The 13,377-nt window shown below is 39.7% G+C and overlaps 4 protein-coding genes across 5 annotated transcripts in view; 1 reads left to right on the top strand and 3 right to left on the bottom strand.

Annotated features, from left to right (window-relative positions):
• Positions 1 to 13,377, bottom strand: part of LOC129792881 (activating transcription factor 7-interacting protein 1) — a 481,750-nt gene that overhangs the window by 386,512 nt on the left and 81,861 nt on the right. The window lies entirely within an intron of this gene.
• Positions 301 to 7,302, bottom strand: LOC129792886 (uncharacterized). 2 transcript variants are annotated; one of them, XM_055832285.1, is made up of 6 exons: positions 5,310 to 7,302; positions 4,492 to 5,232; positions 2,597 to 4,259; positions 1,759 to 2,522; positions 1,165 to 1,687; positions 301 to 1,093 (listed from the first exon to the last, which is right to left on the bottom strand). In XM_055832285.1, the coding sequence occupies exons 2-6, from the start codon at positions 4,533 to 4,535 to the stop codon at positions 431 to 433; spliced, it is 3,657 nt and encodes a 1,218-aa protein (XP_055688260.1). In that variant the 5' UTR covers positions 4,536 to 5,232; positions 5,310 to 7,302; the 3' UTR covers positions 301 to 430. The 2 variants fall into 2 exon arrangements, with proteins under 2 accessions (XP_055688260.1, XP_055688261.1); XM_055832286.1 differs by having other exon boundaries at positions 4,492 to 4,615.
• LOC129792882 (uncharacterized) lies at positions 7,409 to 11,947 on the top strand. Its single transcript, XM_055832280.1, has 3 exons — positions 7,409 to 8,409; positions 8,900 to 9,929; positions 10,083 to 11,947. Exons 1-3 carry the CDS (start codon positions 7,456 to 7,458, stop codon positions 11,867 to 11,869), a joined length of 3,771 nt encoding a protein of 1,256 aa, XP_055688255.1. The 5' UTR covers positions 7,409 to 7,455; the 3' UTR covers positions 11,870 to 11,947.
• LOC129793002 (cuticle protein 16.5-like) lies at positions 11,920 to 12,531 on the bottom strand. The gene is made up of 2 exons (XM_055832525.1): positions 12,422 to 12,531; positions 11,920 to 12,344 (listed from the first exon to the last, which is right to left on the bottom strand). The coding sequence occupies exons 1-2, from the start codon at positions 12,431 to 12,433 to the stop codon at positions 12,036 to 12,038; spliced, it is 321 nt and encodes a 106-aa protein (XP_055688500.1). The 5' UTR covers positions 12,434 to 12,531; the 3' UTR covers positions 11,920 to 12,035.

Here is a 13,377-nt window from a genome sequence, read left to right as displayed (position 1 = left end):
TGTAGGGCTCACCACAAAATTTCTTTCCGTTAATTTTAAACTGAAGATCCAACTGAGGATAATGTCGATCTTGTTGATTTTCAATTTTTCCAGGTTTGGAACCCATTTTTCCACGATCTTCACTCACAAACTATCACTGAATGACTAACGCACTTTCTGCCAATAATTCTGGAAGAGTGCGATGGTTTATTATGGGTATTGATGTGGAACGACTTGTATAGCGTGACTTCATTGCTGAAAAATATGTCTTTACTGTAATGTTAAGGTCATATTTTCACTTTTATGATATAAATTCTTTCCTCCCACATATAGTTTGTTATATTTATTTTGAAAAAAAAAGAAGTTATTTTGTTCAAAATATTTATTATTTGAAAGAAGAGAAAACTTTAACCATGACATAGTCTTTACATAAGAAAAAGTTCTTATACATTTAAATTGAAAGTTGAAACTGAGTAATTTGGGTCCCTGATAGAAGAAGGATATCCTCCTTTGTTGTTGGTGCATGCAATTCAATAAAGGTAAACGGCAATCCTGCATCCTTTCTTGCAGATTCTAATGCATTTCTCAGAGCAAAAACTGCCACAATGGACATACAAATTGCAGGCTCTCCGGTTGCTTTAGCTCCAATAATTCCAGCAGGGAGATTTTGTCCTTTTAGGAAAGATACTCGGAAGTCCACAGGGATGTCCCTTGCTACAGGAGGCTTGTAGTTCCAGGTTCGATTTGTTAGGATTTCCCCAGTTTCAGGATTTCGAATGATTTTCTCTTGTAGCCAGTAGCCGAGTCCCATCACGAAAGCTCCCTCAATTTGGCCCACATCGATATTGGGATTGAGACTCTCTCCAACATCTTCAGCAATATCTACTCTTTGTAGGAGAAAATCTCCAGTAAGGACATCAATTTCAATTTCAGCACAAGCAGCTCCCCAGACATTGTACTGAATTGATTCCTTATCCATATCAGTAACTAATGAAACTAAGGAAATATTTCTTTCAAACGTAGCCTGTACGAGCTCAGCCCATGTGGCGGTTGGTATCTCATCTCTAACAGGCTTTATGCGTTCCAAGATTATGTTGCAGGCTTCAATGACAAGCTTAAATTAAAAATAAAATTAAATATGTATAATAAAAGACTATAAACTAATATATAATACAGAACATATACCCGTCCTACAGCATCCATAGTCTGAGATCCAACAGTTGGTGAAACGTTGGCATTCACAAGATTGTTTGCTGGTTTAACATTTACCCAGTTTATTGGTATTCCAAACATCTTGGCCGTAATTTGGATTATTTTGGTGTCAATCCCCTGGCCCATTTCTATTCCTCCATGGCAGACACTTACGCTTCCATCAATTGCGTAAACCGTCACAAGGACTCCGTAGCGTGAACGTGTTTCAATGGGATAATTCATTGGGACAAAGGCAATCCCACGCTTCCTCCATCGATTGGCTGTATTGAAAGCATCTATACGCTTTCGACGTTCCTCAAAGTCGCATTGATAGAGAAATTGTGTGAGAATTGTCCTCATGGGAGAATCTTCTTTCATATTGGCTAAACGGACGTCAAGAGGATCCAAATGCAATTCCTTTGCGATGTGCTCCATTATGCTTTCGATAATTGCTTGAGCCTCAACGCGTGCTGGAGCTCGAAACCAGGTGTGTGGGTGTAAGTCAGTGATAGCGCCTCTGAAATAATGAAAAGAGTCTTTAGTATCCAATTTATAATTTAAAAAAAAATATTATTCTATGCTACTAACTTGAAATCTATAGACCATGTCGAACTATCATACAATCCAGTCATGTAATTTATAATTGTCTGCCGATTCGTAAATTCATTCCTCGAAACGCCCATGTTAATTATTTGGGTAATCTGTAACTTTTCAATCTTCCCTTCATTATTCACTTCAACCTTATAGGAAGCTAATGAAGGAAATCTCTTTCCAATTACCATCATGTTCTCTTCAATCGACAATACAAATCTCACAGGTCTACGAAGGTGGTGGCAAGCAACAGCAGCAGCACAAGCAACGTGCCCTGACTTTGATATCTTAGCCCCAAAACTTCCACCAATTCGCTTAAGCTTCATATCAATTGAATTCTCAGGGATATTTAACACCTGAGTAACCCCCATGTGAATAAGGTGAAGGTAGTGTGTTCCACAATGAACTTCCATTCCTGACTCGGTAGGTATGCAGATCGTTGTTTGAGGCTCCAGATGAAAATGGTATGGATCGGAAAATTTAAGATCTCCCGATATTGTCGTTGCTGTATCATTTCCTTCATTTCCTTCATTTTGTGCCTCAAGGCGTGTCTCAAAAGGAAAAACTCTTTCCTCATTTCCACTTTCAACAACATCCTTAACTGATAACAACGGTCTCTTCTGAGTTGATAGTGTATACGTAATTTTTACGATTTTTGCCGCCTTCTTGGCTAAGTCCAATGTTTCTGCCACAATGATCCCAACAGGTTGACTATGATAAAGGACCCTTCCATTGCAGAAAACTTCTTCATGCTCAATAAACTGCAAAAGAAAAGAATTTATGTTTAATAAGCATAACAAACCAATTTTAGGCCCTTTAAGTGAACAAAACTCACATCAAGTCCTTCTATAAAAAATTGAGTTATGTAGGAATTTACTCCAGGAATATCCTTAGCGCAGAAGAAAGCCACTACACCGGGTATCTTAAGAGCTTCAGTAACATCAATATCGAGAATATGAGCAGAAATTTCTGTCGCAGGAACGAAAGCTCCCCAAACTTCTCCTCGCATGAAGGGCATATCATTTATGTACATAGCTTCCCCACTACATTGAAGAAGAGCATCAATTTTAGGCAAAGCATTCTCCGGGGCAGTTACCCACTGCTTCCCTGAAGAAAGACTTCGAAATAGTGGTTCAGCGCCACTCTTAAGACGATCCTGAACCTTTCCTGGTGGCGCCAAATTTATAATGGCTCTGTAGAGAAGGCCCATGGCCAAGATCTTTCGGTATCGTGGCGTAAAGTCTGGCAGATTGTAATCCATTTTGAGTTCTTCATTGAGGGATGTCATCAACGACATGATGGTTTCATTGGTGAAGAGATTCTTTGTGGCTAAAAGATTTTCTGTTTTCGTAGCATGAATGAATCTCGGATTAATCCCACCGTAGCATATTCTAGCTGAGTAGGTGATTGTCTTTTCTGCGTTGAATTTAAATAGGAATCCCGCGTTGACAATGGCGTGGGCATTTTCAGCTCGTGGCATAATTTTATAAGAAAGGAAGCGATATTTCTCAGGATCTAGAGGTGGAAGAGTAATCTTCAGGATAAGCTGATGACGCATTGATTTGTACAAGAAGTCCTCAACAAATACAACCCGATGCATTCCATTGCCATCAACGATCGTAAGAAAGGCTCCAACAGTTTCAAGTAGAAGAAATATATCCGAAGGGAATTCAAGATGTTCATGCTTCAACATTAAATTCCCTCCAATTGTACCAACATTTCTAACTGCTGGATGAGCTACTAATTCCAAATGATTCGCCATTTGACGACAGTATGAAAAATCCTTTCTTGTCTTTGATGCTTCATTGAGGATTCCAATGAAATCTGCAATTGTAACAGCAGCTCCTACTTCCAAAGTGCTGGCAATTGTCGTTATCTTTAATTCCTCAACGTTGCTGATATCAACGAAAAGCTCAAGCTCTTCCCTTCGTCTGTAGACTCCATGACCGGTATTTCCTCCAACAAGCATATAAGGACGATTGTAGAATCGTCCTAGAATTTTCATGATGTCATCAAGATTTCTTACACGGAACCATTCACGATAGCTGTCCAAGTAGAAGTGAACAAAATCTGGCTGAACTTGGCCATAGAGTTCCTTAACGAATATGCATTTGATTGGTAGTTCTTCAATATCAGGACATGGGACAGCTAGAGTGCGTTCAGAGTCTTCAGCCAATGATTTAAAAGCATCAAGGATCGGACGGTATCCTGTACAGCGACAGATATTCCCGCCAAAATTCTTTTCCACATCCTCCATTGCTACTTTGCCTTTTCTTTGCTCCATTAGGCCTACCATACTCATTACCATGCCCGGAGAACAGTAGCCGCACTGAGATCCATTCATTTTCGCCAAACGCGTTTGAACACCGTGATACCCTTTTTCACGCCCTCCAACACCTTCAACCGTAACCACTTCAAATCCGTGGCAGGAATAAATTGAAACAAGACAGGAGTTTACTGCTCCTACCCATTCTTTTCTTGTAGTTGGATTTGGACGCCTGAAAATTTAATAATTTCATTAATATCATATTTTTTAAAACATAACAATGATATTATGTATAAGTTATCGATACTTTGCCCTAAAAAAATTCATTACAAATCCGCCCAACACTTCAAGCATGCTATTAGAAAATTTATATCGCGAATAAATTAATTTTCTAATGAATATGAGTCACAGTGTAGGATCAGTACAAAGACAATAAAACAAAAGTTAAAATTAATTTAATTTACCTCAAGAGAACAGTGCAGCACCCACAACCTCCTTCTCTGCACATAAATTTCGTTCCAGTGAGTCCAGCATGGGTGCGAATGAAGAAATTTAGGGAGGTGTCATAGGGCACAGTTCCAGGACGAACTATAACACAACAAAGAAAAATTAACTTCCAAATATTTAAAGTTCTTCTGTAAGTTCAAAGTTTCCTAGCCCCATTTAACGTAACGTAACGTAAGTTCAAAGTTTACCACAAAACTTTTTTCCGTTAATTTTAAACTGCAGATCAGACCAGGGAGGAAGTCCGTGCATAAGATCAGAATTTTTCCCAATATTTGCACCCATATTTTGCACGATCTTCACCCACGTATAGACACCATAAAACTAATGCACTTGTAATAAAATAAAATATAACTTCTGGAAGTGAATAGTTATTCACGTGGAACGTCATGAATTACCTAAATAGTTTTTTTATATAATAAATTTCCTTAGGAAAATTTTAAGGTCATGTTTTCATTTTTATGATAATTATCTTTATTTTGTTTTTTTTATTTAGTTTTCATACAAACGCTATGGTCTAGTGATTTCATATGTTTATGTAAAGCTTTGAGCATAATTTGAGGTATAAATGACAATTTATTTTATCACACATTAAATTCTAAAGTGTAATAAGAAAATTTCTTAAATTCTGAGAGCAGTCAAAAAAATGTTTGCGAAAATCTCTGGAAAATCCTGTGCAAAAACGTTCAGATAAAATATCACTGAAAATATATTAAAAATTTATATTTTTTAACTGAATAATCTTATCTAAATGAGACAATAAATCAATTTAATTTACCTTATTTATTCCCTCATAAATTAGCATTTAAATTGAATAGTAGTGTCGTCGGCCGATCATACTTTGGTTCTACTCTCATGCAAGGCAGTTTAAAAAGAGAGAAACATCGCCTACACGTGAATGAAAATTACGTGGAGGTTCTCTCTCTTTAACGTTTAGGTGTCGTTTTTTTATTAACACTGAGAGTGACTGTGATAGCCAACCCTCTTTCAGCGTACCGGTCCTCTCGGCATCAAGGCTCACGAGAGAATGACCAACGCATGATAAGCACCGCTAGGGCAACGCTTATCAACCATCACAGCCCTCTCCGAGAGAGATTACACACATAACGGACCATGGCACGGGATAATATTTTTGGCCTTCGGTCTCAATGCCTACAATTCGGCCAGCCCTGACACTGTTGCCGTCCCTTGGCAACGCCTTAGGTCTATGTAGGGTGGCATGTAGGGTAATTCAAATTAGGGTCCTCACTAATTTCTTTACGTTCCTTCGCATACTAGGGTCCTCACTAGCATATCACATTAGGGTCCACACTAATGTATTGGTCAACCTTATAATCTACTAGGGTCCACACTAGTAGTTCACATTGGATCTCCGACCAATGTACTGACCAATTAGTCCACCATCTACTAGGGTCCACACTAGTAGATTGCATTGGACTCTCACCAATGCTTTGGCCATTATCCACTAGGGTCCACACTAGCAGATCACATTAGGGTCCACACTAATGTATTGGCCAACATCCACTAGGGTCCACACTAGCAGATTGCATTAGGGTCCACACTAATGCATTATAGCTACTCTTCAATTATTTCCGTTCTTCTTTGGCCATTTCCTCAATTAATGTGGCCATTAACCTACAGAAATAATTAAAAACATGGAACAAACTCACCGAGTTTTATTTCCCACTCGTCCAGTTCCATGCTGATCCTCTCCTCCTGAGATTAGCATGCCGCCCAAGATGCCCAAGATGGAATCGCCGACCATTCCATCATCCTGCCACTGCCTTCGGCCCTCCCGATCTGCAGCGGGAAACTCCTGACTCTCATGTAGGCACTTTCTCTGTGTCCGTGAGATTGACCTTCACGAGAGCATCCCCGTGCTCATTGAACACGTCTTGATCCTTTAGCGTGAGGATCATTGATTTCCCTTCGGTGAATTCTCTGGCATCATGCTCAACATGCAATCACCGGAGATCATGGGATCCATCGAAGGCTTTTCGTGCCTCCTTCTCATCCACTGAATCCCCTTGAATTTTCTCCTCCACTTCCTCGAGCCACTTCGCTGCCTTTCTGCCTTCTTGCGCAGCTTTTTCTTCTCAATTTTCTCACTTTTGGTGTGAGATTTTTTTCCCGTGACGTCCGATCTATGGGCAAAGTTTTTAGTCCCCTGATGTGCTCCTCCTTGGCACTAAAAACCGCTCCAATTGGTGGGTGCATTTGTCGATGCACGCGACATCACAAGCCACTGCACGATACACTTCAGCTGGAAACTGTTGACGATCACCCTCAAGACCCCCATTTGGGACATCCATGAGCACGTTGTTCCTCCTTTTTCTGCCCACACTATGCCCAAGCGTAGTCCCATTTCATGTTCCGTTAGGGACTCCCAGCAGCACCTCCTTGACGTCCTCCAAGTGCCATCCATGTGGCGCACTTTCTTTTTTCCACATGCCGCCACGACGACTTTGCATTTTTTTTCACTTTTTCACAGCTACGCACTTGGATTTTTTTTATACTCACTTCTATGGATACAATTTTGGTTGTATCCCACTTCTGAATTTTAGGTGTCGTTTTTTTATTAACACTGAGAGTGACTGTGATAGCCAACCCTCTTTCAGCGTACCGGTCCTCTCGGCATCAAGGCTCACGAGAGAATGACCAACGCATGATAAGCACCGCTAGGGCAACGCTTATCAACCATCACAGCCCTCTCCGAGAGAGATTACACACATAACGGACCATGGCACGGGATAATATTTTTGGCCTTCGGTCTCAATGCCTACAAACGAAATTCGCGTTTGTATTGTTTAATCAGAAAAGAGTCTTATCAGCGTTCTCGCTGAACCGATAAAAGCTCGCTAACACGCAAAATTGCTCTCAGTTATCAATTGCTTCTCAAGTGGATTTCGTAAGAGTGGAAAAAAATGGAAGTGTCGTTCAAGATCAATGGGAAAAAGTTCGCAGTGAATCCCCAGCAAATTCCCTTGGGGACTTCTCTCAACATGTTCATCAGGACAAAGGCTAATTTAACAGGAACAAAATCAATGTGCCTTGAAGGTGGATGTGGTGCTTGTACTGTGATTGCTATATGGCATCATCCTGTGACGGGAAAAGAATGGATTGGTGCAGTGAATTCTTGCCTAATGTCCGTGTATTCCTGCCATGGGATGGAGGTGATAACCGTCGAAGGGCTGGGAGGAAGAAAGGATGGATATCATGCTGTTCAAGCTCGCTTAGCTAAGATGAATGGAACTCAATGTGGGTACTGTTCCCCTGGAATGGTGATGAATATGGTGGGTTTGATTGAGAAGCAACAAGGGAATTTTTCCATGGCAGACGTTGAGAAACATTTTGGAGGGAATATCTGTCGCTGCACAGGATATCGCCCAATCCTTGACGCCTTTAAATCCTTGGCTGCAGATGCTGATCCATCTCTAACTGCACAGTGCTCTGATATCGAAGATCTACCACGAAGATGCCCAAAAACTCAAGAATTTTGCAATGTAAATTGCTTAAAGACTGCAAAAAATATTTCCTTGGATTTTCCAAATGGAGAAAAATGGTTCAAAGTTCACAATGTGAGGGAAATTTTTGAAATCCTTAACGGATATCAAGATAGGAAATTGATGCTAGTGGCAGGAAATACAGGACATGGAGTCTTTAGAAGAGACTCCGACATATCAGTCTACGTTGATATTAAAGACGTTGAGGAAATTCGTGGATACTCAATTGAAAATTCTCTGGAAGTGGGATCTTCAGTTACATTGGCAGAATTTGCAGAGATTCTTAAAGAAGCTTCAGAAAAGTCTGCAAAATTCCTACATTGCCAAAAATTGGGTGATCATCTGCAGCTAATTGCGAATCCTACACTTCGGAATGTGAGTTTTTTTGTTTTTTTTTAATTTTATTTAATTAAAAAAATCATTTAATTGCTAAATTTCCTTTATTTGAAAATTTAAAACAAATATCTTTTAACCCTTTCGCGACAAGATGAAACATTTTAAACATTTAATAATTTTATTACAATAATCATCTTGATCTAAACTTTACACCCTAAAGCTTTTTTTGAAAAGGAGCTTTTCCAGTCAATAAATTTTGCCAATAATTGATCAATTATTGAGCTCAATATTTAGTCAATGTACATAAATCCGCATAGTTGGTCAATTATTGATCCATCCGATTGATAGACAATTATTGCTCAATTAGTAATCATACTGATTGATTGACAATAATTAATCAATAGTTGATCAATCAGATTGCATGTCAATAAATGATCAATAAGATTAATCACAAAAAATAGTCCACTGCATGGATTTAGAATAAAACAAAATGTGTTAAATGTGAAAAAATATATTTCAAATTTTACAGATGGCAACGATTGCTGGAAATTTAATGCTTAAGCACAAACATCCTGGATTTGCATCGGATGTTTTTCTTATGATTGAAGTGGTTGGTGGTCAAGTTGAAATTGCAGAAGATGAAAATACGAGAAAAATCTTAAGTCCTCTTGAGTTTTTGAAGAGCAAAATGGAAGGAAAAATTCTCACAAAGATAATTTTGCCACAACTCAACTCTGCGGAAATCAAACTGAAGCTCTATAAAATAATGCAAAGAGCTCAGAATACACCATCTTTGGTTAATGCTGGATTTTTGTTAAAACTATCAAATGATGAGAATATCGTTGAAAGTGCTTCAGTCTGTTTTGGAAATATCAACGAATCATTCATTCACGCTACAAAGCTGGAAGCACATCTCAGAGGGAAGGATGTTTTTTCCAACGACACCCTAAAATCATCTCTGGCGATTTTAGATGAAGAACTCCAAGTCTCCGATTCACCTCCAAATGCAAATCCGAATTATCGAAAACTCCTTGCCATGGGGCTGTACTATCGCTTCATACTGAGCATTTTACCTGAAGGGAGGGGTAATTTCAAAATGCTTAGCGGTGCTAAAGAATCCGAAAGATCCTTGTCGAGTGGCCAGCAGAATTTCAAAAAATTCCCCGAGAGGTTTCCCATTACGGATGCTATTCCAAAATGGGAAGGAATCATTCAAACATCTGGAGAAGCCAAGTATGCCAATGATCTCCCACCCCAACCAGGAGAACTCTGGGCGGCTTTCGTTCAAGCCAGAAAGGTCAATGCAATTATAAAGAAAATTGACCCGTCCAGTGCTCTGAAAATTGAAGGAGTTCATTCATTTTTCTCAGCTAAAGACATTCCGGGGGAGAACAGTTTTGCTCCTATAAGAAATGGCGAAGATCTCTTTGAGATCGAAGAAATTTTCTGTAGTGGCAAAGTCTTATTCAATGGACAACCAGCAGGAATAATTCTAGCAGAAACATTTGATCTAGCTCAAAAGGCTGCCAAACTTGTGAAGATCACGTATGAGGAAACAGGTAGATAGAATTTTTATTAAATGTTTTAGATTTTAATTCTTGATCAAAATTACTTTCTTACAACTTCCGGTCAAACAAACAAACACTTCAGGGCATAAAGCACCGACCTAGAACACTTAAACATTTATCTAATCAATCTTATCAAACTTCTAGGCGAAAAAATTCTTCCAACCATTTGGGATGTCTTGAGGGAAAATGCAACTGAGAGAATCGATGTACATCCACCAAATATGAAAGCAACAACTTATGGAAATAACTCAAAGACGATCCTGTCAGGACATTGGGAGTCTGGAAGTCAATACCATTTCACAATGGAACCCCAAACGTGCATTTGCTTACCCACGGAAACGGGAATGGATGTTTATTCGTCCACTCAGTGGATGGATTTAGTGCAGGTTGCCATTGCGGATGCCCTCAAAATTCCAGAAAGCTCCATTCATATGATCGTTAGACGCATTGGAGGAGCATTTGGATCGAGAATAACACGTGGATCACAAATAGCCTGCGCAGCTGCCCTTGCCTGTCACCACCTACGCCGTCCTATTCGAATGGTGCTCCCGCTGGAGGCGAATATGGAGATTGTTGGGAAAAGATATCCCTGTATTGGAGACTACTTGGTGGAGGTGGATGAGAAGGGTCAAATTCAGCGACTTAAAAATGATTTTATGCAAGATTTTGGATGTTCCATAAATGAATCCGTGATATGGCTTTCAATGAAATGGTTCACCAACTGCTACGATGTGCAATCATGGGATGTTGTTGGGAAGTCAGTTATTACAAATGCTCCCAGTAACACCTACTGCCGTGCCCCGGGCATCGTTGAAGGGGTAGCAATGATTGAGAACATCATGGAGCACATTTCAAAGAAAACTGGCATTGATCCCATTGATGTACGCCTGGCTAACATGCCACAGGATTCACCGATGCGAAGCATTTTGTTGGAGTTTGTAAAATCAGTTGATTACGGATCACGAAAGAGGCAAATTGGGGTATTTAATGAAAATAATCGCTGGAAGAAGCGTGGGATTGCCATTGTACCAATGAAGTATCCACAGATGTTCCTTGGAACGCTCCCAGCTATGGTGTCCGTTTATCATGGCGACGGGACTGTTGCAATCTGTCATGGTGGAATTGAAATGGGTCAGGGTCTGAATACAAAAGCTGCGCAGGTTGCTGCTAAAATCTTGGGTGTACCCTTGGAGTCAATTGTCTTCAGGCCAGTTGATAACATGACATCCGCCAACTGCACTGTAAGCGGAGCAAGTTCAACAAGCGAAGGGATATGCCTCTCAGTTATGCGTGCTTGTGAGATGATCCTCGAGAGGATTCGACCACTTCGTGAGGAGATGAATAATCCCTCGTGGGAAGACCTTGTCCAGGAATGCTTTATAAGGAGCATTGACTTAACAGCCCTTTACGTCTATCGTGCTCAAGAAATTCAGGATTACGATGTCTGGGGTGCAACGTGTGCTGAAGTTGAAGTTGATGTCCTCACGGGAAATGTTCAACTACTGAGAGTTGATATTTTAGAGGATACCGGGGAAAGTTTGAACCCTCTTGTTGATGTAGGGCAAATTGAGGGATCATTCGTAATGGGAATAGGTTACTGGCTCCACGAGGAGATAATCTATCGTCCCAATGATGGAGCACTTCTAACCAATCGCACCTGGAATTATCGACCTCCTGGAGCAAGGGACATTCCTGTTGACTTCCGTGTGACTTTCCTCCAGAAACCCAATCCAAACTACGTCCTGAAATCCAAAACTACTGGTGAGCCTGCATTGGCTATGACCAGCGTTATCGTATTTGCCATCAGGGAGGCTCTTTATTCGGCAAGGAAAGATGCTGGCTTACCAGAATGGTGTGAAATTGGAGCACCAACAACTCCTGCTCAAATTGTTCTGAGAGCAGGAACAAGACCACAAGATTTTACTATATAAATTGATCTTGTAATTATATTAGTTGTTCATGTATTAAAAAACAAAATAAATTTAAAATAAAAAATGTTTTCCATTTTATTGCATTTTTAAAAACTAATAAAGTCATCGATGGAAAGTCATTGAAAAATTTGTGCTAAAGACGTTTCAAAAATGATTGCTGATTTTTTCAGAGGACATAGGGAGCATAGGGAGCATATGGGTAGGAATAGGCAGCATAGGGGTAGTTTGAGGCAAGAGCAGGGTAAGCGGTGTATGGTAGTGCAGCTGGAGCAGCAACAAGTGGGGCAGAAGCAGCTACAACTGGGGCAGCAATTCCATTGTAATTCCGAGCCACAACCTGAGAGCTAGTCGCCGTGACGACTCCTGGACCAGCTACTAAGGGAGCACTGTAGGCTACTGGGGCAGTATAGGCAGCTGGTACGGCGACAAGAGGTTTCGCAGAGGCTGCAGCAACAGCGATCATGAAGACAGCAATCTGCAAAAAGGGTTTCGGAATTAAATTATTGAATTTTTAATTATTTTTTTAAATTATTAAATTAAAAGAATAATTACCAATTTAAACATCTTTGCAAAGCTTAGGGTATCAATGAACTAATCCACACAGATAAGACTACTTGGTGCTTACTTGAAAGGCGCCAAACACTTAATGATAACCATCGAGACACTATGGGAGGCTTTTATACCACAAAAATCGCGCTTTTTTGATTAAAAAAAATCATCCACCTACTCAATATCAATTGCTACTTACCCATCAAAATTACATAATGTACGATTAAGCACCGCTGAAACAACAAAACATTGCACCCAAAATTTGCATGAAGTTCACGTACATATTGGCAGAAGTTGCTGAAGAAGCTGAAGCAAGCGCAAAAGTCGTGTGAGACATACAAAGAGCCCACCAAAGAGCATTCCATAGACTTGACGCGTGTCAACCGGAGGTAACATTAAGTTTGGTGCCTTAATGTTGACCAACTTGCTCTAGAAAGAATTACATAATGATCTGCCACGCAATGGACAACAAATTGCAATTAAGCCATATGGATATGAAGAGTTGTTAGCTACTTTGCACAGAGAGACGATTTATGAGTTACCAATGCATGTGCGGTATTGTATTGAATACCAGACCTAATTCAAATTAAAAAATAACTATTGAACAGTGACAAGAATCATTGCAATGGACAGATCACTTTGCAAATAAATGTGAGTCAAGGATGTGGATAGTGTTGTTTTTCAGCGATGTTGTTTATCATCATCAACATAACATTATGATGGTGAAGAATTTTCTCTGTGAGATACATTGATACTGGAAAAATTGCTTCGAAATTTTAAGACTCATTTGCTTCCAAATAATTAGGTGGTTCCCATAAATAAAATCAAGATTTAGACAATCTAATTGGCGGTATTCTAAGATAAATATAAAGATCAAAATAAAGAAAAAAACCAAGATTTGGTATTCTACTTTAAAATTCCAAGAAATTTTCAGGATAATCTTGGAAATTCAAAATATT

Source organism: Lutzomyia longipalpis, chromosome 3 (genome assembly GCF_024334085.1).
Source record: "Lutzomyia longipalpis isolate SR_M1_2022 chromosome 3, ASM2433408v1".
NCBI lineage: Eukaryota > Metazoa > Arthropoda > Insecta > Diptera > Psychodidae > Lutzomyia > Lutzomyia longipalpis.
This window is presented reverse-complemented; position numbering and strand designations above follow the sequence as displayed.

Bases quoted from the DNA above. Each gene is read 5' to 3' on its own strand.
- LOC129792886 (XM_055832285.1), bottom strand. From the start codon at position 4,535: ATGTGCAGAGAAGGAGGTTGTGGGTGCTGCACTGTTCTCTTGAG. The intron at 2,523-2,596 runs GTGAGTTTTGTT...TTTCTTTTGCAG, and splicing joins TTTTTATAGAAGGACTTGAT to TTTATTGAGCATGAAGAAGT. The intron at 1,094-1,164 runs GTATATGTTCTG...TTTTAATTTAAG, and splicing joins CTATGGATGCTGTAGGACGG to CTTGTCATTGAAGCCTGCAA.
- LOC129792882 (XM_055832280.1), top strand. From the start codon at position 7,456: ATGGAAGTGTCGTTCAAGATCAATGGGAAAAAGTTCGCAGTGAATCCC. The intron at 8,410-8,899 runs GTGAGTTTTTTT...CAAATTTTACAG, and splicing joins CGAATCCTACACTTCGGAAT to ATGGCAACGATTGCTGGAAA. The intron at 9,930-10,082 runs GTAGATAGAATT...TCAAACTTCTAG, and splicing joins GATCACGTATGAGGAAACAG to GCGAAAAAATTCTTCCAACC.